Source organism: Falco cherrug, chromosome Z (genome assembly GCF_023634085.1).
Source record: "Falco cherrug isolate bFalChe1 chromosome Z, bFalChe1.pri, whole genome shotgun sequence".
NCBI classification, from domain to species: Eukaryota; Metazoa; Chordata; class Aves; order Falconiformes; family Falconidae; genus Falco; species Falco cherrug.
The window spans coordinates 22,564,761-22,591,840 of NC_073720.1; the positions used below are offsets into that span (position 1 = coordinate 22,564,761).

Here is a 27,080-nt window from a genome sequence, read left to right on the forward strand (position 1 = left end):
TTCACCTCCATACAACACTATATGTCTACAAAAAATTAACGTTCATCTCCATACAACACTACAAGTCTACAAAACTGAGAGGCATTGAAGGGGGTCAACTGGTTAACATCTCTCTCAAGGCAAGAAGTGGAGGACTTTAAATGAAGCTAGCAGGAGCAAGGTTCAGAAAGAAAAAAAGATTTGGGGGAGACTGGGCAAGAGCATGGAAGAGTAGTTCCTTGTTGAAGTGTCTCTGAGCTGAAAGTAGGTGGTTTAAGGGAAGCACCTTTATATACACATCAGTGTATAGATGCATGGTCTCTGTCTTTACGTACCCGTAGGAGTGAACAGGTATCAGCGCATTGTTCTCACAGCTTTTTCCCCTCTTCGTCTTGGTACAAAGGGAGACCCTAAACAGCTGGGGTAAAGAAAGCCTGAAGAACAAGGGGAGGGGGGGAATTTAGTTCAGGTAACAGCTTACAGAGGGGAAAAAAAAGAACTGAGAAGCCAAGGGTAAAGAATATTAAAACTGGGAACCAGAGCAGCATACTTAGAATTAACACATTTGAGAGCACTTGTGGTTACTTGATAGCCAGCAAAGAAATGGTAGGTCCCAATCAATGGTTCTTCAAAAAAGTGTCAGGACAAAGGTATGGAAATAAGCCTTAAACTGCTGGTACTCGCCCCTGCCTGCCAATGCACCTTATCAAACTGCTTTTCCTGGAGCCTTACCAGGGTCCTTCCTTCCAACCCACTTCATAGCTTTGCCAGTGAGAGGAGGGGGCTCTTTGAGGAGGTGCTTGGCTAGGTGAGTTTCACTTGGCATGTTGGTTTTCGTCAGGTCTGTTATGCAGATCAGGTTTGCAGAGTACTTCACTAGAATATAATTTCAGCAATCTGAAATAATATTAAAAAAGCAAACCTGGTATTTATTGGTAAACATCCTACCAGGGCTTTCTATATAGACCAGTATATGTAGTTTTAAAGCTTCAGTTAAGATTTTTAGAAGTACTTCAATTGTCTAATTCAATTTTGTTCTTAAGGTTGTGGAAAATGTCTTAAAAGTGAACCCTGTTTTGGGTCCTCAAGTGTTTCAACCACTTCTGCCATCAGTATTCCGGGGGATTATAGACGGGGAGGTAAGAGTTACTCTTGAACTACTCTCTACTTTTCCTTTTGAGCAGAAAAGTACTTTCTATTTTCTGGCACAGCTTTTTCATATTGATGTTGCATTTTCTCTTATTTTAAAAGCATCTGATAGAGCTTTGACATCTATTTTAAAAGTCTGTAAAAGTCACATAGTAGTGCAAGATTTAAAATGACATATCATTTATTTTGTAATCTAGTATCTATTTTAATAAAATAACACAGATTTTATTTGCTGTCCTTTCATTATTCATGTGACTGTGTTTAATTAGATCCTTTGTAGGTGTTGGGAGGGGTTTTGTTGTAGTTTTTTAAAGACACACACTACTCCTTTTTAAATGTACCTGCACTATAGAAGAACAAACTGGACAAGAAGATTGACTTGACCTTTTTCTTATTTAAATATCTAGTGTGTCAGGATTCAAAGGTTGTGAGAATGCTTTGTGTGAGACAGAAGAGGCTTTAAGATTTAGCTTGCTTGAATGTCTTAAGTTCTCCCTTTCCTCTCTCTTTTCCCTTCAAAATTCCATGTTCAGTAAAAAGGAGTAAAATCCAATATGCTTTAACTGTGTTAAACCTTGCAGTGGTAGCAGGAGAAAAAAAAATCTTGAATGAGTGGGTAGAATTCTGTATGCTTTTGACTTTTTTGATCAAATTGGTTTTTTTCAGTTGAAGACTTTCAGATATCAGTATTTGGCTCCCATTGTTACTGAGTTAAATAAGACATTTCCAAGAATAAGCCAGGTAGTATTACTTAACTATGTACTTTTTGCTGTACAGAACACAAAGCAGAGTAGTTTACAGTTTAAGAAGACCCAAAACTGGAGAGTGGATTATTGAAATGTCTTCTGATTTGAGACTAATAAATTGCTTCCTATTCAAAAAGGTATTGATTTGGATACAGTTTTCAGGTAGATGCTGGCATTTCATTTTTCAAGGAGGCAATTCTATGAAATACTTTTATATTCTTAGATGCTGAATTTAATATGAGGAAATTTGTAGCTTCTTTGAAATTAAAAGTAATAACAACATAATAAACTTATGAGCTTATTACTGTATCCAGTTAATTTTGAGATAACAAACTGGTTACTGGCAAATGTATTACAGTTTCTGTCAGTGAAATAAGTAACAACTTAAAGAAATACTAAGCACTTTTTAATGTTACTACAATTGTAAACAGTGATTTTGAACCATAATCAACTGTGAAAGTAATTTTTAAATGGTACAATATACTGTTCATTCTTTAAGATGCAGGTTTTTAAATTTAAAGCAAAATCACTAAGCAAATTATCATTGCTTTTTGGAGGAAACTGACTTTGAGATTGTTATAGTTTTCATATTGTAAGAATCAAGAGACTGGTAATGATTGTTCAATCAGTCTTGTATTCTTAGAAGCTTTTAAATTACAATTTCTGATTTTAAATTTAATAAAATATGTAAAGGATGCATACAAAGCATTTTTCTCTTAATTAAGCTAAGCCTCCTTTGTTTTGGTTTACTTTTGTTTCAGAGGTACCCAGTGGTGATGTCTACTTATTTGGGGATCATGGGCAGAGTTCTACTACAAAATGCAAGGGTTTTTTCATTACTTCTGAGCCAAATGGCATGTGAATTGGGTCAGGAGGTAAGGGTTTTTGTCTTATTTCAGCTGGATTGCATGTGAAAGTCTTGTGTTTCTTTGACCTGAAAGAACTTTTCCCTCTGTTTTCCATGCTTGTTCCTGCCCAGTCTACCTTGGAAATTGGTCTTTTGCCCTCCTTTGGTCCTTCCTCTAAACATCGTGTAACAAGTTGTACCTGTTCTCATGATTACCTTAAAACATCTCCTTAGAAGTTCTATACAATCTCTAAATTCTCTTCCCGGTGCATCCCACAATAAGCCGTGTAAACCCCTTTAGTTTGCATGGTATTGCAGGGTGAGAGTTACTTTCCTTGTGCCACCTTGAGGGGCCTTGCATCCTGGTTAATGGTCTAATCATTCTCCAGTGAGTTTCTAGGAGTATGGGGTTCAGCATGCTCTGGTTCTACTGATGACATTATTGAGGTTCTTTTGCTCCAAGTGTTCTTTCTACTATGTCTTTAAGTGAAATATTACTAGTTTCCTTATCCTTAGGTATAATACATTTCTCAAACAGGTAAAGACAAGCCTTTCTATTTGTTACCAGTGAAGGTGAAACAAAGTTCACATGCTTTGTATGTATTAGACTGTTATAGGAAAACTGAGTAATACACTACTCTGAATAAGTCTCTGTCCATGAATTAAATGCACTTCTAACTTCTAGGTTACAATTATTGGTGAGATGGGGTTCAGGGCCTAGAAGCACTGTCGCAGAAAATTTGAAGAACAGCTGTTGTTCGCAGCTTCGGTCAGGTGTATGTAACTGTACGGTGTCTTTCTGAAGTACTTATAAATGAAAAGGAATGTTCTGTTTCCCATTGCAGTTGGACCAAATTCTTGGGAGCGTGATTGAAATGTGGGTTGATCGGATGGATAACATCAGTCAACCAGAAAGAAGAAAACTTTCTGCTTTGGCATTGCTTTCACTTCTGCCATCATTGAATAGGTAAGTAAATGTACAATGCCTTAAGAATGTTTCAAAGGCCCTTAAGATGGTTTTTGAGGTATTTCACAATTCCACAGGTAAATATTGCAATACAAGTAGTTCTGTTGGCTTTTTTTCTTTTTTTTTTTCCCCCAAGAGAAAATGTAGAATTTTCATGCTACATTATGTTAACTTTTTATTTGGATTCATAGCAATATAGTAACCTTTCTTCTATTTCATGGAAAATGTCAAAGTGAAGAAACAGCACTGCAGATTTTATTTTCCAGTCTCATACTAATACTGAACAAGCTGCTTCTCTCATCTGTGATAAAGTAGTTGATTAGTTGACTTGTTAGCATTTTGGTGTCCCTTACAGGGAACAGTGTTTGTTAGTTTTGTTTCCTGTTGTGGGTATATCTGAACTTTAATAATGGTTTTCCCGTTTATGACATTAAATGGAAGAGTTTCTCTGAAAGACTGTGAAATAGTTTTTGCATTGTAGGTTTCTGTAGCAATCAGCTTTTACTGTTGTCCTTTCTGTAGCCATCACCAGTGCTGAATATACATACAAAAGAAAAGTGTTTAACGAGAATGCTGGATAGTGTTAGACTGACTTCTAAATTGTCACTACTAGAATTCATGTATAACACATGTTCAGTCCATACTTCAGATTATTCCTGTCTGTTTGAAAGGGCAGGAAGACAGGACTGCATGAGGTTACATTTAGTCTGCTGGATTTCCTGAAAAGTTTTAAGTATTGTCTAACAGGAATTCACATGTCGCTCACAAATCCTAAAGCTATGGTTATCCATAAAGCTATAGAATATGTAGTCACTACCTAAAAATAAGGGAACTCCTACATGTAAAACTCAAGAGGCTTCATTCCTTTTTATTGTGCCCAGAAGCTTTCTTTTTTTGTCCTGGATCATCAGGACAACCATCCAGCCAAGGGTGAGCCAAGCAGCTGCTTTACAAGAAAGCTTCTGTTTCTTTCAGAAGATGTAGCAATGTTATGTTACTTATGAGTGTATTCAAAGTGTTCTTGAAGAGGTGTTATCTAAAATTTCAGGTGCAGAACTACAGGTCTGTCTTCCTGTGAAGTTTCTTTTAAAGAGAGGAAGGAAAAAAGAAATTGCTTTATCAAACTGTGTTGCTTTGAACTACATTCAGCTGCTCCAAGCTTCCTTCTGGAAAGTCTTTCCTAGCAGTCCTTAAGATAATAAAACCTTCAGCAAATGACAGCTTTATTTTTCAGATACTCAAATCATTTAAACAAGCCACTTCTCAAATAAAAAGTCTCTCTCCAGTGGACATATTTATGCCAAAGCTACGAAAATTTTACTGTACAACTGGTAGACTGCCAGAGCCGAACATACTTTCAGATAAATTGATTGTCAAGTGATTGTTCCTTCTGCTTTTGAACAATGTGAGTCACTCTGGTTTTGCCATTTTGTAGGGAGTACATATGTTTTAAATATAATACAGTATTTAAACAAAACATTTTAATTCATATAAACCTTTTCAAGAAAAGCTTCAGTAATTTTTCCTTTTGGAGTACCTCACTAACCGAGATTACTTTGGACATCCAAAGCCAGTTCAAGATTTCTCAGCTGCAGAGACAACAGAACTTTGTCTCCTGACAATGGCTGTGAGACAAGCTTACTTGGGAATGCAAAGCTGAGGGTGAGGTTCTACCCTCAGTTTGCTCCTGTACGATCATCAGGTGTGGTACCAGTAGCAAGCTCAGACTTTCAAGACTGCTGTAGGGGAGTACAGGTAATCTGTGCTGTGTCTAGCACTTCCTGAGGATTGTGCTCTTGCCAGTTGCTACCTCTAGCCTATGATGGGAACTGTCACAAGAGGATCAGGTTATTTTAAGGGGAAAGGGAGGGAATAGACAAAAGAACTGGGGAAAAATTAAGATAATGTGTATTTGCATTCTTCCCTCAGAGTTGCTTTATGGATAAAACGTTGGGGAATATATTAGGGAGTGACATTTTTTATTCTGCCTCTAAACTCCATTGTACTACTTCATTGCTTTTAGGTACTCGTGTAGTTAGTAGTCCTGTTTATGACTATATGTATGTGTACTTGTGACTTTCTGCTTTTTAGGGGAAGCTAAAGTTTCCATCATTATGCATTTCAAACCAGTATGGCAAAAGTAATTTCCTATTTCAAATATAGCACCTTTGACAGCTTAGAGCGAAGGATTTTGGAGCAGTTAAGATGGGAATCCCTGCAGAGCAGTCGTAGTTCACAGTGATTCTTCAGCCAATTATTTGGACTATGCAGGTTATGAAGTGACAGTTTATTAGCCAAACGATAGCTTTCTTGTCTAGTAATATCTTTGAGAGATACATGCAATGAAATGTCTTTAGTATAAACAGTACCGTTGCATTTTTATCATGTATGCATATAAGTCCTTCAATCCAGCATCCTGTTTATCTTCCTACACACAGCTGCACATTGTGTTAGTATTTAGAAGTTTGTATTTAAAAGAAAGAACAATAACTGCTTCTTTCCTGATTAGTGTTGTGACACCTTTTCACTTAGCAGTAATTTCCTGGTATCACTTGGGGGTTTCGCATAAACTAAATACTACCTAATCTGCACTTGCTATCTGAGTCTGGTCATTCAATGTTAGCATTTTTTGTGTCTGATACATGCATCTGTATTATTTTAGACATTTTGTACTCTTACTGCCTGTTTGCCACTCATACCTACCCATGTGCATTTTCATTCATTTATTAGAAGCTCTTCATACTTCATAAAATAAAGACCTTTGTCTTCAAACTGGTGTATGTACCATAGGGTCCAGTAAGAAGATATAGGCAGCAGTTCTGTATTTACAGAGTACTGTTGTCTCCGTGTTCAGCATGAGGGAAGTATGCATAGACATATAGTAGTTAGAACAGCGAGGGTCTTTTAGAAAAAAACAAACCATACAAAATAACAAGAAACCCCCCCAAACCAAAAGAACTTGAAGTTTGGTGGAGGAGAATAATCTGAGCTACTGTGAGATGTGAGAGGTGACAGACAGCAACCTGGATGAGTACATTCACAAATGTCATGATTCCTGGTCTAGTTCAGTTATATTCCAGTTTGTCTACAATCTTAGTGGCTTGGTTTTGAACCTACAGCTTTAAGTGTACTCTTCTAGTACAGTACAGCAGATGTAGTTGGGGTTTACTAGATGTGCCCTTGGTCCCCAAAATCGTGCCTAGTGACCCCAGTCAGGAGCAGCAGCCTAACATTTTAGGCCATGGCAGAAAGGAGCAGGGCCCCCAGCACTATTTCAGGTGCTACATTTTGAGATACACTTCTTCAGCATTCTTTGTATTTCCTGAGACCAAAGTGATAAAAATTGTACCTCTTCTCCTTCTTGTACCTATGTATGTCTGGAAATAACCTCAATCATCTTGCTTACTGCACTTCTGTCACTTTGTACAATGTCAGCAGCACAGCATTTTGAAATGTTCTTATTTTGGGATATCGAAAGCTTTTAATGATTTATTTGGCAAAATAGATTTCTTTTTTATTCTTCCAGTTATTATCTCTGTATCTGTGTAGAATGCAAACAGTACTGGAAGATGCTTAATAGCTATAGGAATATTTTAGTGCCTAATAGGAAATGTAAAGAAAATTTGGCAAGATGTCTGGCAATAATTAGCTTCATCTGGTACCTAACTGTAAGTATAGGTAGCATTTGACACCATGCTGGAAGCAAAACTCTTCCCCTTTGGTGTTAAGTGTTGTTAATGCTGCATCTATCAGTCTTGAATGGGAGGCTGCCCAGTTTGCTTTTGCTTGAAGTCAGTGCTTTCCGAAACAGTCCCTTTAGTTCTGGTGCTTAAGGATGGGTTCATTCTTTGTGGACCTAACAGCGTAGAATAGTACCGCTTGAAAGGAGAGGAGACTTCTCCGCTTGCAACATGAAACATTTTAACGGATCTTGTCTTTTTCCTGTTTAGTTTGTGGTACATGAGTAGTATTTCCAGATGCCACTTAATTTTTTCCCCTTTGAGTCAAATGTGTTGTCTAGAAAACCTATTGTGAGGATAAAGGCTAAGAGCCTGAGAGGTTCTCCAGGTTGCTTTACTCATTTCTAATCGTTATGTAAATGAATGGCGGCTTTTTCTTACTGTGTATCAAATCTGATGTCAGTCAGTATGAGTTCTGCTGATTAGATAATTGGCGTTCTGCAAGTATTAAGTACTTACAGTAGGCTATTATAATTCCTCATTAGGTTATTACAGAAGTTATTCCTCTGTCATTTAAGTTACTTTGTTAGAAATTTAATTTTTATCTCAAGAAGTTGTCTATATATAATGTTAGGAAATGGCAAGAAAGTGCCTAATAAATGCCAAGTTCTCCTTCAGGGTACTTATGTCCACATTTGTAAAGTCAGAATTTGTTACATAACTAACTTGTACATCGTCCTTTCTTTATAGGAATGATACTCTGAAGCTATTTCCCTGTCTTCCCCTCCTTTTTCCTTTTTAATTCCTCTAGTCACAGGTGTGCTCACCCACACATCTAATAGACTATTGGTATTATAAGGAGTTCTTAAATTACGATTTTGCACTTGTCATCCATATTTGGCCTTGGATTTGGTTTGTTTGCCTGCAAGGTAATGGTGCAGTTTTAATGATATAAGTGAAAAATGTGGCTTTTCTCTTAGTCTGAGTCTGCACCTTTCCGAGTGTTATATATAGTATCGTGACTTCCTTAATTGTATGCCACATCATAGCATTGGCAAGAGGATGCACTCTGGCAACTTACCGTCTTCACAATCTCCTTTACTTTTTCTTGTACAGCTCATTGTTAGTATGAAACCTGATGAAGTTCAGCAGAGGCAAGTGTAGGGTCCTGTACCTGGGGAGGGACAACCCCACGCACCAGCACAGGCTGGGGCTGACCTGCTGGAAGGCAGCTCTGCGGAGAAGGACCTGGGAGTGCTGGAGCACAGCAAGGTGCCCATGAGCCAGCAGTGTGCCCTGTGGCCAAGGTGGCCAGTGGGATCGTGGGGGGATCAGGATTAGCGTGGCCAGCAGATCGAGGGAGGTGATCCTCCCCCTCTGCTCTGCCCTGGTGAGGCTGTAGCTGGAGTGCTGTGTCCAGTGCTGGGCTCCCCAGTTCAAGAGAGACAGGGAACTACTGGAGAGAGTCCATCGAGGGCTACAGAGATGGTGATGGGGCTGGAGCATCTCCCATCTGAGGAAAGGCTGAGGGACCTGGGCCTGCTTCGCCTGGAGAAGACTGGGATGGACTCTTATCAATGTCTACAACTGTCTTAAGGGTGAGTGTGAAGAGGCTGGGGCCAGGCTCTTTTCAGTGGTGCCCAGTGACAGGACATGGGGCAATGGGCACAAACTGCCACACAGAAGGTTCCATCTGAGTTGAGAGAGAACTTTACCTTGATGGTGACTGAGCACTGGAACAGGCTGCCCAGAGAGGCTGTGGAGTCTCCTTCTCTGGTATCTCCAGATGCTTCAAGACCTGCCTGGATGCGACTCTGTGCAACCTGGTCTAGGTGAACCTGCTGTAGCAGGGGTTTGGAGGAGGTGATCTCCAGAGGTCCCTTCCAACCTTGACCATTCTGTGATTCCGTGAAAACTCTTCTAAATATAATCTACCCTAGAATTTGATGTTTTAATTATGTAAGAGACAGCAAAGGATGACAATGGAGTAAATAGCTTTCATCAAACTTTTTATCTCTGTCCATTGTACTCTGTAGTTTGCATGTTTGCAGATTAGTTATTAAATAAGCTCTGACTGAAGTATAGCATATTATTAAAAATGTTTTAAAATCACAAGATTGTAACAAACATTAAAAAAATATAATACAGTTTTGTAGCTCATTTTCCACCCGAGTTTATTCTGATCTTTTTTGGTACACCTGCTTATCTGTCTGCCCTCTACTCTGTTAAATCTGAGACTGCCTGAGAGTAGCTGAGATTTTTGGTGACTTCTTAACAGTGCCCAGACTATTGTGATGAGATACCAAAAGCTGTTAACAGCACAACCCGTGCCACTACAAGAAATTCTGCAAATAAGTACTGTCTTAAAAATTTACATTTCATATTCAAAAATAAGAAAGTGAGGGTTTAAAACAAAGTATCAGGTTTTGATATTATGGAAACGCCTAGTGTAAAGAATGTTTGTATTTTTAAGGAGGGAGGTAGCTTTTATATATTGTGTGTGTTTTCTCTGTAGCAGTTTTCAGGAAATGCAGTCATTTTTTTTTCCTTTTTTGTAAAATTTTTCAAAGTTACCAGTTGCTAATCCAAGTGCATGCCCACCCCAGTGCCTAAACTAGAAGGAAGTGTGCTGCTGCAGGAAGCTGGGCAATTGGATTTAGTTTTGAATCAATTTCTAGAACGTGAATTAATTATTCTGGTTGAAATTTGTGAAATTACTTTTCTTCAAGTTCTTCAAACCTTTTGGTTTGAATTGCACTCATATTGACTGTATTTCTTATTGGTTTTATCATTGTGACAGTTTACTATATATTTCAGTGGACAGTAAAAGCTAAAGCTATAAATACAGTTACTCCAAGCATACCACATCTGTGGATTTCATTGTTGGCCATCTTTATTTGTTGTTGGTTTGTTCACAGACTCACTCCATAGTAGACTGTTTTTTGTCAATTTACATGCAAAAACTATTTACATGCAAAAACTATTTACAACTAAGTGAGAAGTTTACTCTGACAGTTTCTCAAAGTGATTTTGTAGTTTCATAAGAACTTTCTGTCATATTATTTTACTAGATTCTAAAGCCAAATAAGATCTATAGAAGGGAAACTTACTTTCTTATCCTCAATGGGAAAAATAATTGTAGTTTTCACTTCTTACTGTTTCTCAGCATGTTGCAAAACCTGCTTAATAATTCAATCAAAAATAATAAATGCCAATATTAAAAAGGAAAATTAGTTTAAAAGCTTCATATTTTTGAAATAGATTTCTTGATACAAGTTTACATATACAAATGCTTGGGTCATTAAACAGGAATGTTTTTTCTGGGTTATTTATTTGGTATTACAATTTCTGTGCCTGTGTCTCCTTTGTAACTACCATCGTTGCTGTTGCTATTACTAGACTGGAATAGCACTCTGGAACAGAGAAACTTTCGGTAACAGATCAAGATTTTTACTTAAGTGAAAATATGAAATACTAGAAGGATTCTGCAAAATTTGAGATAAGCAGAAATTCTGGGATATTAGGTGTGATAATGAGAAAAACAAAAAGGGGTTTTGAGGTCTGGTAAGTTAACATTAATAAGGTGTCCACAGCAGGTGTTAACTGGATGTAGCTCAGTGAAATGGAATTAAATTATGTGTATGCTACCCAAGCAGTTGGTTAGTAGCTGAAATACTTTGACTTGTGGTCATACCTGGAGAATGATGTGGGCAGAAGGTGGTGGTTATTTGAAAACGAAACAAGAAAGTTGTACATAGCTCACCTGTGGAGAGTAAAAGTAGATGGAAGACCTGCAAGAGGAGGTACTTTGTAAATGCGCAGTGGAAGGGCAACAGATTGTTTCATTCTTAAACTCAAAAGAATAATTACAGTGCTAAAAATTGGTTTTCCTCTGTTTTGTGAGCTTTTAACAATTGCATGGTGATTACAAGAATTAAATCCCACTTTAAAAACTGGCTTTAATACATTTTAAAGGTGAGTAACTTTAGAATCTGTTTTTTAATTTGTTGCATTTTTTCTGCTATACATGAATTGGAATTGAATTACTATTTATGCTAGCTAATATTCATAACCTGGATTATATTTGCTTTATTCTAACATGGGTTAGTGAGAAAATAGAGGAGGTTTGGAAAGGCAGTGTTCATATGTTCTTTCCATTACTTTGACCTGTCATTTTATGCACAATTTCACAAATGGCTGTTGCTCAGAGTTCATGGTTGTATGGACGAGGAGTCATTGTTGAACTAGCTTTTATATATGTCAAAAAGCAATGACATTAGTTAACTTGGCATATTAAAATAAAACTCACTTCAGGATTAAAAATAATTTTCTCTATTGCAATATGAAGCTGTATTGAGATACAAACCTGGTATTTCTATCACTGGAGAACAGAATTTACAGTGAATAAAATATACCACTGTTGGAGCTGCCTATGCCTAAGCTTGTTTGAAAGACATGTTCGGGCTTTCCCTCTTTGGAGTGTTTTCCTGACAGTTTCCAAGTAGTAATTTTATTGTTTTAAATACAAGCCAGTTTGAGAAACGCTGATACAAGTTATATATATCCCCATCTTTTTTATGTTTTTACCCAAAACGGTGTCAGTTATGTGGCATGTTATTTTACGTCTCATTCTTTAACAGGTAGTGTGTACTCTTAATGAAGCAATACCTGGACATTACAATACGGTCAGATCTGCAGGTCTCCAGGTGCCAAATTTACAAAGGGCAAGACAGGACTTTCTCCACATTTCCTAGAGCAAATTGCAAGGAGCCATGACCTGGATTAAGATACTTACTTTTTTATGTGTGCATGGGATCTGAGACTCAGAAAGGTCAGTGATATCCTCAGAATGACAGTGGCAGCTAGGATTTGAGCAACATTTTTGTGAATGTTGAGAAAAGCATGTTTAATACAAGAACACAGAGACATTCGGCCACTTACTGGGCACAGCTTTTTTCTGGCCCCCATTCTATTGGTTTCTCTGTATTTGTGTGCTGATAGCCTATAGAGCTTTAGCAATTCCTGCTCATTTTCTAAATGTTAATTCTGACATTTTGCAGAAAGGGAGATCTTTTTGACATTTGTCTTCTAAAACTTTTCTTTTTAGATTGGAACCACTTTCTTTTAATAGCGCTTCTTCATCTTAGAAGAAATAATTCCTAGTAATTTCTTTACCCATGTAAATATTAGCATAGAATAGGCTATAGGTAGTGAAGCTTAGTTAGGAGGTAATTTCCCTTTTTAAGTAATTTTTCATTTTTGGTCAGTCTCTGTTTTTCTGCTCACCTGACTCTTATTTAAGCTGGATGATCTTTTCCAATTACTCTTGCTGTTCCTTCCCCCGTATCTGGGATAATTCCCTAATCATCCTGGGAGCCGTTCAAAATTATGAAGTGTTTTCCCTTCAAGGAAATGACATACCATTTTATTTTGCTTTCCTCTATATCAACTATTGTATTAAATACCATGAAAAACTAAGATGTGAAAATAAATAGTTAAATCTAAGGAACAATTAGTTTTCCTATTGTTTTAGTGGTCTCAGGAAAAGAAGAGCCAAATGCAGTTCAAATTCTGCGTTGTAACTAATACAGGCTTTGTCTAAAGTGGCCTGTGAATCAGTTGTACTTGTCTTACTGATTTCTTACTTTAAACTAGATTTTATAAGAGGTATTGACTCTGATAGAATTGAAGATCATTAATTTTGGGGTTTTTTGGTTTTTTAAAACATTCCCCTCCATCCCAACTCAAGGTAATTTTCGTCAGCTCAAGCTGAAAAATTGAAGGAATATTTCTCTTTGATATTGAGTATTTCACAGATTTCAAACAAAAAAACCCATTACGTATGGGCAAAACCTTTTTTTTTCTTAAACTTCAGAAATACAAGTTTCTTTTGGCACCATTTGGAAGAAAGCCTCTTCAAAAGCACACCCATGTCTATTCTGCTTCCTTTGCTCATGTGCTTCATGCATTTCAGATTGGATTATTACAGACAAAGGTATTTGGGAGATACTCCGCCCCTTGTGTGAACTTGTGCTTCCTGTATGAGATCTCTGTGGCAGCAGTGACTTTTGATCTTTTGCTGTTGCGTCTCTTCCTTGACTGTTGCTACCGATAGGCCTTGTCATCTTCATTTTGCTGAGCAGAAGGTCTCATTACAGTATAAATTGTGGTTTTACAGTTACACTGCTATTTGTAGGCTTACTCTCTAATTTGCCATCTCATTTTGTTGTTTCCCCTTTCCTCCTTTGACGTGACTGGACTTTGCAGGTAGTATGACCTTGTGATGGATAAACTGAGGATGTAATCTCCGGTACTTAGGCAAAGGAGGTATTTATAGTGCAGATGTTTGCACGAAGTGTTTTTCTGCACAAAGGACACTGCAGGAAGTGAAAGCTGTGGAGCAGAGGTGTGGCTGTAAGGATATACGTAGTCCTCTGTGGATAAACTGGCTTTACAAAAAGTGGCCTAAAGTGAGACTTAACAAAGGGCCTGGTTCAAGTCTGAAATACAACAGATAGACAGCAGTTAAGCACCACATCGCGCAGTTCTCATCTCTGAGATTTCCTGAGCTTCCCTGTGCTGGCTGTCGGTGTGTGCGCCTTGCGGGAGTGCAGGAGGCACTGGGGCTCTGCCCGCCGGACCTTGGATTCTGCCTCCCTGCTGGGCTGCTGGAGAGCGGGGGGGGTGTGTGTGTGTGGTGGCAGGGTGGTTCTGCAGAGTGTCAACAGTGTAAGTGGTGCTGTTAGTTTAATAGCACATTTTGGAGTTCCACTGAGAGATAAAGGGTTTGCAGGTAATGCAATAGTGCTGTTACAAATGTGTATGCTTCATTCTAAAAGTTATACCTAACTTAGATAAAAATATTTTAAGCTCTCCTAGTTAAAAACAGTAGTTTAAAAGAAACCACCACCAAACAGCAGCAGTTACAAACTAAGATAGTTCTTGGTTTTCTAGAAACAAATCATTGAGATTTCCTTTCCAACAATACTTCTGAAGCACAGATAAAATGGCTTCCTGTCCCAGGGTTTCCTGTATCCATGGCAACCTGACTTTAACCACTTCTTTCTTAGTTTCCTGAGCGAACAGTTACAAATCGTGGGGCAAAATGTGAGTGCTCTAGTTCGCAGCTGTTCTGCCTTTACAGAGGTTTCACAGGTAAGTATACTTGGTCAGCTTGTAACTTGGTCTAATGAACTGCAAAACGGCAAGATAACAGAAATTGTGCACTTCAGATTTGGGGTAAGGAATTGGTTTTTGCTTATTTTAATGTAACTTAGCTTTGTAAAAGTAAAATTCAAATTATAAATGAGCCGCCAGTGAAAGGAAGCTCATGTCTACTTGAATGCTATTGAAACATCTCCTAGTTGTTTTTAACTGTAAGGAAACGGCTAATATGAAGTATTTTGAGTTTAATAGAAGCTGTTCTTTTGGCAGCTTAATTGCTTTTATGGTGGAACCAATTAAATATATTCTGTCTAGGTTGGCAGTGCATTTGTTTCATTGTTCGTTTACTTTGAAAATGTTTTCAGTGTAGTTCAATCCTAGTGTGTTTTATTTTTAAACTGCTTATTCCCCTCATCAAAGGGGAATATATAAAATACCAATCTGGAAAGCAATGCTTATATTTTAAAGACTGTAGATGTAGAATCTTTAAACTTTCAAATTAATAATATTTATAAACTTCTTTTTATCTCTACTAGTGAAGTCAGAGATGAGTGAGAAGGCCAAAGACAGGGATATGAGTGGTCTGCAAAGTTCTCCACCCTGCCCAGGAGCATTCCTGTATATCCTTAATTGTTTTCTTGTGTTGCTGCTCCAGAAGGTGGCTCTTGGCTGTCCAGCTGCTTGCCAGCTCTGCACAGGGAGACAAGTTAGCTGTCGTAATTTAGGGCTTTCGAGCATCCCACGGAACTTTCCAAAAACAACAATTCTTGTGTACCTCAGTGGGAATAATATATCGTATGTCACTCCGAATGAACTAAGAGGCCTTCAGAAGCTTGCTGTGCTCTACGTGGATAACTGCAGTATTTCATATGTACACCCAAAAGCTTTTGTGGAACTCCCGAAACTGTACTACTTGCACCTAAATAACAATAATATTAAACGCCTGGATCCAGGAATCTTTGAAGGTCTTTCCAGTCTTCATTGTTTATATCTTCAGAATAATCAAATAGCTTTTGTTCCCAGAGGATTATTTAGTGATCTCCTTTCTGTTAGATATTTAACACTTCAAAGAAATCGTCTCAGTGTCCTTGGAAGTGGGACTTTCTTAGGAATGATAAGTCTCCAAACACTTAACCTAGCCAATAATAAGATTTCACGGATATCAGATTCAGCATTTCATCATCTTGAAAACCTCGCATATTTGTTTCTTGAAGGTAATAATTTAACACTTGTGCCATCAAAAGCTATTGGAAGGCTCAGAAATCTTGAAAGACTTTCTTTGTCTCACAATCCCATTGGATCGATAAATCCTTTTGCATTTAAAGGACTTACCAAGCTCAGATATCTCTCTTTAAAAAACATGAAGCTAAACCATATTGCTGTAAATGGATTTTTTGGATTAAGCAACCTTAGTCAATTAATCTTAAGTTATAATGATCTAGAAAATATAAATTCCAGCACTTTTGCTTTATTGAATAATTTAATGTATCTGCAGCTAGACAGAAATAAAATAACCAGCATTGGTGGTGGTACCTTCGAAAAAATGGGGCAGTCACTTAAAATACTCAGCTTAGCATTCAATAATATTACTGAGTTACACCCTGAAGTGGTCAAGCCCTTAGCATCTTTAACTCATCTACAGGTAAATTATAATCCTTGGAACTGCAGCTGCGAAATGCTTGGGTTACTTAATTGGTTAGCAGCATCTCCTATTTCTGTAAAAATTCATTGTTGGAATCCCCCGAGTATGCGTGGTAGACCTTTGCATTACATTAAGTGGACTCAGTTTGCAAACTGCAGTGACCCTACTGCCAGCCCAGATACAGCCTGGAGTCTGGGGTCGGCAGGTGTCCGTCACAGTGCTACCACATTGCTGATGGCGTGGCATAAGGGAAACAGGCACAACACATTTGAACCGTTTGAGCAGTTTGTCAATGCAGAAACTGAATACGTTGCTTTCTGGGAGGGCATTACAGCTACAGCTGCTAACCCATTGCCCTATGAGGAAAATGCTGCTGAAATTCTATCACGGGCAACTACAGTATTATCAACATTAGCAGTGCAAATGCCAGCACAGATTGTACCTGTTAACAGAACCATAGAAGAAAAAGGGTTACTTCCAACAGATGCTGCTCCTGTATCGTTAAAAACATCCCTGTTTTGTACACAGCAGGTTGAAAAGCTGAATCAGGCTTTTGACATTTTACTAGCCTTTTTCATTCTGGCTTGTGCTGTGATCCTATTCTTAACCTGTAAAATTATTCAGTTTAGGCAGAAACTAAAGGTGCTGGAAAACTCAGGGGAAAAGAGAATAGAATATTATGGTTTTTATCAGCCTGGGAGGTACAACGTAACAGACCCAGTGCAGTCTCTAACTCGGAATTCAATGGGGCATTCAGAACTAGACCAAATTAGGCTGCTCAAGCGAACAGCATCTGAAAGTCAGGCACAGGTCATATTATTTGAACACTCATCATTGTAATTTATCTCACTTCATTTGATGTTAACTTTATTGTGGTCTGAAATGTCAAGAAATCAAGAATTCAGTTTTCTAAAAATACATTCACTGATGAAAATCAGTTGGTCGAATTGTGGAAAATGGTATAATTTGGGTTCTGCATCATCATTTGCTTCCTGCATATTTTGATGTTTATTTTATTAGAAGGAATCATTCATCTATAACTCAAGCATATGTGCAGTATAAAGTACACACATATTTATTTTGCAATACTTAATAGTATAAATTTCTATAGTAATTCCACAGCTAACTTGAAGCTTTGAAACAAGCAAAACCTCAGGTTTTAGCAGGATCAGGAAGCCAAGAAACCTGGGAGAATGGGGGAAAAAACATTAATGCTTCATCTGTTTATTGTAATGTAGTTTCTACTCTGCCTCTGCTAATCATCACAGTGGGGAAAAAAATTAGTATATTTACCTCTAGCATGTTCAAACTCTTGAGGAAAATAGAAATTTAAAATTATAATAATTTTATTCATATGTATGATATCTTAATATACAAATTTGTGTATTCGGTCTGTATAATGAGTATATTAAAATGATTTTTTTGTTTGTATGCATCTGTATCATTTTATGAAAATACCTGAAATTAGAGTTAATAAGAAAACTAGATTTCTATTGGATTGAAAAATTGACCAACTTTATTATATCTAAGGTAATAGATCTGATTAATTATTGTCAATAAAAGAGTTGTTGTCAGGAGTTTTTTGCTAGATAAGAGGTGTACTACGTAAGAAATATACTACACTGTAAATACATAATTTTAGATTAACTGGTGAAGATATTTACATATTTGTGATGTATATTTGGAAGTGTAAGGTCTTAGTGGAGAGCTGATTTTAGGCTTCATCTTTGAAAGATGGATGTTATTTCACTATATAGCTTGCATTTGTTTTAACTTTATATTTCCATTTTGAATATTGATGCTCTATTGCATTATTGTCAGGTGATGTCTGGTGTGGTGTAGCTTTATTGTCAACCTGCATGTCTGTGATACCGTAATTTAAACTTCATTCAGGAAGAAATAGAACATAAAAGTATATTCCAGATAGTCCAATCCTGTAAAATGTTCACCTAGCTGAATGGGACTTTTGGTGATACTGTTTGTCTTCTACAGGCCTGTGCCCTGGAGGCTTAAACCGCTTGGTTTACAGGGAGTACAATTTATCGTTAGGTCATTTTACTCAAGGAAAAATGGAGAATAATGTTTTGATTGTCTGTCCTCCATGGGATCAATTGAAGTAGTGTGGAAGTATCTTGCTGTTCCAGCATCCAGCCTGGAGACCAGGGCATTCTCCAGACAACCAGAACTGCCATCAGGGTTCTTTTTCTAGCCCGCCTGCTTTCTGCTGGTGCAACTCCTGTGCGTGGCTGTGTTGTGCTGCTCCCTATCATGCTGTTTGTCCATCTCCAGCTGCTTTCCAGAAATTACAGATGCTATCTGCTACTAGTACATATGTAGTGCTATGACTGCACTGTGTGCGTGTTGGATGTGCAGGTGTGCCTCTTGGTGCTTGTTAAGTGTCTCAATTGAATGTCATGAAATATTAATTTACTATATTTTAATAGTGCATTTTACTGTATAATAAAATAGTTTTATTTTATGGAACACTTAATTCAGCTACTTAGACAAAAGCTTAAACGATTTTGGATTGCTTGAGTAAAAACTTTTTTATAATTTTCTACTTGGACATCAGATGTTAAATGTAATGGGTAGATGTTTTTGAGGAAAGAAACATTGAGTAGTTCATGCTAAATTTTTTTTAGGTGGCTGATCCATTATGGTCTCTTCCTCTTTAATCCATTTTTGTTGTTTTCCGCCTCTCCTACATAATTCCTCATGATAAGTGTTAGATTTGTTTTCACTTACAACAGCTGCACAGTCAAGTGATTGCAGAGTAGCAGGTTCTGCAGTTTTATGTGCTGTATTTCTAGATTTTCAATTTTATATGGATGTCTTCAGAAATAATGGACTTAAAATTCAGTGGAAGCTAGTTAACTATGTTTTCATTGCTAGAAATGCTGCAGTGCCTTTGTTAGAGAGGAGTTTTGGGAGTGGCAAAGGTTGAGACTGAAGAAAACAAGTTCTCAAAAAAATTTGGTGGGAGACAGCTCTGTTTTAGGCTCTGATTTCCACAGCTCAACAGAAGGGCATGACAAGTTCACTCTGGAAGTGTGTCCCTTCCAGCTGCTGTAGGAGTTGTTTGCCAGGTATGAATCTCACTGTCTGTAGTGATGTAGCATGAAAGGAAGCCGGTACTGTCAGAGCTGTTTTTGCAAGCAAAGAGTTGGAGCAGTTGGAAGCTGTACTTTGGATTGGAGTCATCCTCTAATATCCACCTTGCCAACAATTTGGATTAGACTAGTAAGGAATTGGGAGATTCATTATGCAGTTGTGGGGGATATACCTTTCTTTTGCAGTTAGTAACTTTTGTATTTTAAACGTTCATGCTAGGAAACAGATTCTGTCATTTACAGGTGTGGTTCATGCATCTAACTATTAATCATTAGATTAATTAGTCATTAGCAGATTTTTAAGTCTACCCTTATGAAGCAAAATGGCACTTTATGGCCAGCTGTAGTACTCCCCTGGAAAGTTGTCTTAGTTTAGGAGCTCCTTAGCACTGTGCAGTTCCTAAGAGGGGTGTGTGTATGTGAAATAGTCATTTACATTGCTCACATTTATATGTGCAAAGTAATCTCTGTCCCACTCTGCCTCTTCTCTTGGCTAATGAGATAAGAATAAAGAATCCATCTTTCTCAAATCTACTGTACACTAGTAAGGATACAAAATTAAAGTTTTTCCCTTTTCTGCTGTTGGCTGCTTCACCCTGGTGGAGGTAGAAAAGTGGAAAAGTTTCTTATGTTACTTTTAAACTCTAAAATGAAGTATGTTTTCTCACACAGAATTTTTTCTCCCTTTCTGATAGGCTGAGGAAGATGCATAGCAGACATGGGGACCATTTTATTTAATTACCCCTGAAAATTTATCGTTATATATGTTTTATGATAATAAATATTTACAGTGGTTATTTATATAATGGAAATACAGATTCTGAGTAAAACCTCAGGGTAATAAAGATGTTGAATATATAGCTGAGTGTATTAGAAATGATAGACAGAATGAGAAAACAAAAAGTATTACTTATTTTTAGAACAGATGTGATCTGGCTTTTTTCCCTTGCAAAGGTTTTATCTGACAAATTATGCAAACTTTGAAATAAAAGTTTTGAGATTATTCATGTACAAGCTGCCCTAATATTTGCTACATTTTGTTTTCGTTATAGGCAAGGTGAATTGTATTTACAGACAGCATTAATGTGTGTTAATTGTATCTTTGAAACTGAATTCTGGAGTGGGTTAATCCTAGCAACTTACAGATGTTATAATGCTTTAATTCTGGTTCTGTTTTTTGATATTTTTGCTGCATAACAGATGAGGTTTTGTCCTGATAACTGGGGGAAAGCAGTGGTGGTTGTAAAAAAAAAAAAAGTAAAAACATTTATAACTTGACGCTGTTGTTATTATTTTGCTGATCTGGATTATATGCAATTCAAAGGGGGAACTGGTTAAATGGTGCCTTCCTCTGGAGTAAAGATTTTGGTAGGGACAATATTAACTGTTTGATTTCAAACATTCATCTAAATACAGTGTCCCTGTCTTTTCTGAATCTACTCATGTGACTTTCTAAAGTATTTCTTGAAACAAGCAGGCCAATTTTAGTCTTTTTAAAAAGTATTACATTATTTTCCTTGGCTGTCTTTTCTATGAAAATAAGGCCTGATGCATTTTATATTTGCACTGAACTTCAGTTGAGGTTTCTTCTTTCCAAATCACAATGAACCTTTGCTGTCTTTATTTTTCACCAGCATGTGTCTTGTATTCTAAAAATAGTTGCATTGTTAATGATTCTATGCTTGATAAATATTTCAGTGAGTCTTTGGTAAGAAGAAACTTCATGTCTCATTTAAAGGGGAAAAGAAAGGGGAGAAAAGAAAAGGTATTTAGTGAAAGCTGCAGGCAAGTTACCCCACTTTGAAAGGTGTTCTGTCTTCTTTAGCTTTGCTTTCCTAACAAACAAACAAAAAAAAATAAATTACCATGAATTGTCTTTCACTGAAGAGAGAGGTAAAATACCATTCCTCATATTTATGCCATAAAGTAAAAATACTCTCTCCAAGTAAGGAGATCAATGATTTCTCTATGTGCTTTGGAGCTAACTATCAAGAACAGTATTTTGCGTCTTCAGTCGCTGTCCTCAGTTTCTTCAGGAGGTATCACTGATCCTTGGAAACAGAAGTTACTGAAATGACCCTCCTTGTGTGTTCGTCCCAGCAATCTGCAAGCTTGGAAGAAACCCATAAGGTTAATGAGCACTACGCCTACAGAATTTGTTTACATGTTCATTAATTAAAGTAACCTCCCTGAACAGATTGACCATAATTAGCCCTGCAGCTGATGGAAAGGCTATGCCTTCATTGGGTCAAATGCCTTTCTTTTCCCTCCCAACATAAAATTTCTGTGGCAGTTAGGGGTTCCATATGCAGCTTGGAAGGAAGAAACATAACTACCAGGTGACGGATAGCAACCCGTATTATTAATTAAATAGTGCATATGTACAGGGCATAGTTTACTTATATAAGGGTGCAAAGTGTTTGCATTTGTTCTCAGTTGAATGCCCCTTGTCCTCTATTGACATGAGTCTAAGGACATCTGTTTCCTTTCCCATGTTGGAAAAAATTAACCACATCAGTGGCATTTTCCTGGAGCTGTGTTTCAAAAAAAAGTATGAAGAAAAAGAGCTTTAATGGGAGGTGTGCTAGGTAGGAACCTCTGACTCAAGTGAAGAAACCTGCTCTGTCTCTGAGGGCTTGTCCTGCAGGCTGCTGAGTGGGCAGTGCCCGCTTTCTCGGCAGTGCTGTGTGGTCAGTAGGCTGTTCGCTGGCTGTCTGCGGAACCCCCCACAGGTTCAGTCTCACAGCATGTAATACTTTGCTGTTCCGAACGAGGTGGGGAAGCTTTTTGGCAAGGAAGAAGGTTTCTTGTAAAACATATACTTGACAGTGATAGTAAGAATAAGCCAAACAATTAAAATTGTGTCCATTTTCATTTTGTGGGATTGGGGAGTTTCAAGTTTTGTGATATAAAATACAGTTCAGATCATGGTGTTCAACAGTAGCTGAATAAATAAGGGGGAAAAATAATCTTTTGGATACAAAATTGTTATAAGTTGAGTCATAATATTATCAAAATTAAATTTTAAATAAATACTTTATGTACCTAGTGTTCTACCTTGATACGTGTTTTTTCCAGAGCATTGATTGCTGTATAAAGTCTGTTTGTCATATATGTAAAATTGTTATTTGTCTGACAAGAAGTTTTTCAAATGCAGTAACTAATGTACAAGTTTATGCAGTTTTTCAGTTTTCATCCCAAATAAGAAATGGAAGTGAAAGAATATTAAGAAATATATTTATCTACATTAAAACTACCATTAAACCACAACACATTAACTTAGTATTCAGTACCTTTAAACAAATAGGGGACGTATTGCTGCTGTCTAGTAGGCAGAAGCAGGCATCTGTTGGGGAAAGAGAAGCCAAAAATTCTGAATAAGGGAGTAATAAAATGCTTCAGTCAATGGCAGTTGCAGGAAGAGTTGTGGTTTACCATTACCAGTTAGGCCTTTTCTGTTTCTCAGCTGCTTGTAGCTGGAACCTTAGCAGTCATCCCCCAAGATGAACAGCTTTTCACTTGTTGTATGTCTTCACCCTTTTGTAGCTCACAGAGTGGGAGTCCGTGCACCAGCCTCTGAAAATAGCATCCTTGGCATTAGGTCCACAGTAGCAGGAAATTCATCACAAACAGCAGCTGTCCATTGACCAGGAGCTGGTGGTACCAGCTTTACCAATCATGGGGAATTAGTGTTTCTGTGCACTTGCCCTACTGTCACATCTGTTCTTAAAGCTGGAGCAAGTGTATAAATGTAAGTGTTTAGTGTCATTTAGGGTATTGGGGTATATCTAGTCTAGCCTTCAGCTCATGCTGGGGAAAGGTGCTTGTCTCTCTTAGATCCCAAGTGATCCCTACCAGCTCTTTGCAGTTACCTTAAATAGCCTAGTGTTTCAAATAGCCAGAGGTGCCTGTGTTTAAGCAGAGAAATCCCACCCCACCTTTCTTTCTGCAGTTAAGAGAAGTATTCCTGCAGAACTAGGTGTCATTCAGCTGCCTAGGGAAGGTGACGAAATACTCCTGAGGCTGTGGAGAGAAAACAGTAGGGGAGTTTACCGTCTATACAAGTTTGCGTGTAGATTTTGGATTGGATAGCGATGGAAGAAAATGTGTAAATGTGTTAGGAACAGAAGCCAGTTCTGACCTTCATGCTAGCAGGAGCATGCCCTCCCCACTCAGTTCTTCAGTCCTGTGCTAATGTATTTCTTCTTCTATTACATTTGCAGTTATTTCTAGGTTTTCAGTAGGTGCACATGAGATTTTATTCTATTTAAGAATAATGTTTCTTGACTATTTTTGAAGTCATTGTGTAATAAAAAAACTCAACTGAATTAGCTGTTTGATAGCATGTTCGACTAAGCAGTAAGCGATGAAAATACTGCTCAGTAAATGTGCTCTACAGTTACTAAGCAAATTTCCTGTTTAGTTCCTTTAGCTAAGTCACTTTCCTGTTCTTTTCCAATGTTACCCAAGATAAATTTTGTTCTTTTTCAGTGTTATCCAAGATAAATTTTGTGGTATCATCAACATTTCAGTGGAAGGGCTGCATGATGTTATGACTGAAGATCCTGAAACAGGAACATACAAAGAGTAAGTGGAAAATCTAATTAATTTCTGGGGTAGTAGTGCTATTTTATATATAGTGTTTTGATTGGAAAAATCTGTAGGCAGTTAAGTCATGCTTTTTAGAGTTCTGTTTTCACAAGAGTGAGTGTTTTAGTAAGATAGGAAAGTTTTAGTCTTAAGGGAAAGTAGTTGTAATGGGCAGAGGGAGGGCTCAAAATTAGTATAATTTCATATTGTTCATTAAGCTGTCTACTAAATGATGTCTTAAAAATGTTCATATGCTTAGATTAGCTTTTTGCTTACTTAACTATTATATCTAAAATTACAATCCAGCAAGCTTGTATGTTGATGGGGTGGTAACTCAGGAGTTTCTTTGAGTGTGACATCTGCAGTTTAACAAAGATCTTTTTCAAAATGCCTCAGCCTCATTTAGTGGACCTAGTGTGGAATAATTCATGGCCTGGAGAACTTGAACACCTGTCCCACAAAGACTGTTCTCCCCTTCAGTTGCTCCACTTAACACACCTCCTGCTACAGAGCATACCTTAGAAGACAGTTTCCAGAGCTGGGAGCTAGAGTTCATTTGTGGCAGGAAGGTGGTGTCAGGGGTGCTCAGAGTGCACTGCCACCCAGCCCCACACTCATTTATCTCCTCCTGACTTCCAGGTTACTGATGGTATTCCATTGATGTAAAACTTCATGGAAAAGTAAAAAAACACTGAATAGTAAGGATTTTTTAGGACAGAGATTTTTGTTGTCTTAATGCTTACGTAGTTTTAGAATGATGGAGAGTTGTATGACATTAAATACAGGTGTTCTGCAAGATGTCCTTACAGACACACTATTCTAATAACAGTATTTACCGGTTTCTAAGAATTAAACATTTTCTTACTTTCAGATAATTACTTATAATGGAACAGACTGTAGCAGAACTAATTAATTAATTGCTTAAGGGGATGTTTGCTGACACTGAAGCCAGCTGGCAAGGAATAGCCTGCATAGGATCTATTAAGTTTTGCTCCACTTAAAACAGGTGGTATGCACATGAGTGCACACTGAGAATAGTCCACACTAGTGCTGAGCCTGAAATATGCCCAAGAATTGCTTGCAAAAGTACTTTTCCCTCTTCCCCCCCCCCCCCCCCCCCCCCCAACTCTCAGTATAGAAGAGGTAACCCCAAAGTCTGGGAATGTGCTTTGGTGCTGTGTTCTATTTACTATCAGAGACAATGTTATAGTGTCCCTTTGATTTCTCAACATTGCTTTGCCAGCACTTGGTGAAAAGAGTTCTCACTGAGAAATAAGTAAAACTTCGCACTAGTTAATTTCATATTTTAAGCTTGAAGGCTTATAGAACTTGTCATTGTATTTTTCCAAACTCTGGACACAGTGTTTTGCATTATAAAATTATAGTCATGCTGAACCAAAACCATTTCTCTTGACAGACACTGAATGAACTGTTTGAAATATTCTGACATGTGTTATATCTTTCGACATAGTCTGAAAGTAAATGAAGTGAGAGCACTAATCTGGAGTTGTGTGTGCTATTCTGGCTCTCCAGGTTGAAGAAGAATGATTTAAGCCTGAACTTCAGAAAAAAATCGTGTATTCATAATATCTAATTACTGTAGTGCAGACTAAAACAACATTTAGCATAGGAAGATTGAGGCTGAAGCAATATAGAAATGCAGCCACTAAAGAATGAAAGAGGGCGTAAACATGCACAGGGAGTACATTCTACAAATTAAATGACAGTGTTGGCTTAAGTGGAAGTTGACCATTAATACATTTAAACTGGAAATTCTAAGGAAGTGTTTGTGGTTTAACCCCAGCTGGCAGCTAAGTACCATGGAGCTGCTCCCTCACTCCCATGCCCGAGCCCTACCCCCCACCCCCCCCCCACCCACCCCCAGCCCCCTGCTGCAGAGGGATGGGGGAGAGAATCAGAAAGGTATGTGTAAAACTCAGGATCTCGTTTCACCTAAATCATTCTTGGTTGGTGTGGCAATTGAAGGGGAGTTGGGTTCAGATCTCCAAATACAAAGTGGTAGAGATGGGTGCCTTGTGGCAGCTGGTGCAATAATGGATATATGGAAGTGACAGTACACAATGTCATATAGCAGTTACCATCGCACAATTCAATGCATTGGCTGTTTTCACCCAAAATCAAATCCATTTGAGGCACACATTGAACCTCCTCATCCTTGTGCATTACCCACCAAGTGATCCCAGGCCCTTGAGCAAAAGCAATCCCTTTTTTGCCTTTGCCTGAGGCAGGAATGACTGTGTTTTCCCCAGCGTATTTTAAAGGTGTACTACTGGAACTTTATCACCTTCTAAGTACATAAAAGCTTTGACTGGGCAGGACCAGCTTGGCTGGCAGGTCCTCTAGCACTGACTAATCAGGTGGCTTTTTCTGAATGAGTATCCCAGTGTGTGAAAGTCCCACCACCCATTGCTTTCAGCTTGGTCTTTAATAGTCCATTACATTGTTCAATTTTCCCAGAAGGATTTGGACTATTTTCCTCCGTTTTAAAAAAATTTCTGCTGTATTGCACCATGTTTGGTGCCAAAAAGGACTGTCGTGGTTTAACCTCAGCCAGAAACTGAGTACCATGCACCCACTCACTCACACCCCCCTGCCCCCTCCCCCAGTTTACATACCATGCATAACACCCATGGTATGGAATATCCCTTTGGCCAGTTCAGGTCACCTGTCCTGGCTGTGTCCCCTCCCAGTGTCCCGTGCCCCTCCAGCCCTCTGACTGGCAGGGGCTGAGAAACTGAAAAGCCCTTGACTTAGTGTAAACATCACCCAGTGACAACTAAAAGCATCAGCATGTTACCAACATTGTTCTCACACCAAATTCAAAACACAGCTCTACACAGGCTGCTGGGAACAAAATTAACTCTATCCCAGCAGAAATCAGGACACTTTTAGCTAGAGCAGTGAGATTTTGGAAAAGCCTTTCCAAATACCAGTGCAGAGATAAAAGGTGTCAACAGTCTTTAAACAGTTTTGATCAGGTTATGAAAATTATTGCATGGTGCCCAGGCTTACAGTAAGTACAAGGGATTACGCTCAGCAGGTTTCCTAGTGTTCTGTGTTTTGCCTTGTAGTGATAATTACAGACCTCACATTTGCTGGAAAGAGGAGCGTTATTCCATTGCTCTAGTCTTGTCTCATCAATACTCACGGTTCTGCAGATTATACAAACTCTTTTTTCTTATTCC

At 38.0% G+C, this 27,080-nt stretch overlaps 2 protein-coding genes across 7 annotated transcripts in view; both read left to right on the forward strand.

Moving 5' to 3' along the window:
* The window catches only part of IPO11 (importin 11), a 99,840-nt gene that overhangs the window by 65,073 nt on the left and 7,687 nt on the right, over nt 1-27,080 (forward strand). For 5 of the 6 annotated variants that reach the window (XM_027808126.2, XM_055699646.1, XM_055699643.1 and 2 more), the window contains exons 28-31: nt 1,023-1,118; nt 2,636-2,749; nt 3,567-3,688; nt 23,776-23,871. In XM_027808126.2, the coding sequence (XP_027663927.2) occupies nt 1,023-1,118; nt 2,636-2,749; nt 3,567-3,688; nt 23,776-23,871 (428 nt within the window). Of the gene's footprint in view, nt 1-1,022; nt 1,119-2,635; nt 2,750-3,566; nt 3,689-15,068; nt 15,194-23,775; nt 23,872-27,080 lie in introns of those variants that run through there. The other variant, XM_027808129.2, reaches the window with a different exon arrangement.
* Nucleotides 15,080-20,931, forward strand: LRRC70 (leucine rich repeat containing 70). Its single transcript, XM_055699648.1, has one exon. It carries the CDS (start codon nt 15,080-15,082, stop codon nt 17,012-17,014), a length of 1,935 nt encoding a protein of 644 aa, XP_055555623.1. The 3' UTR covers nt 17,015-20,931.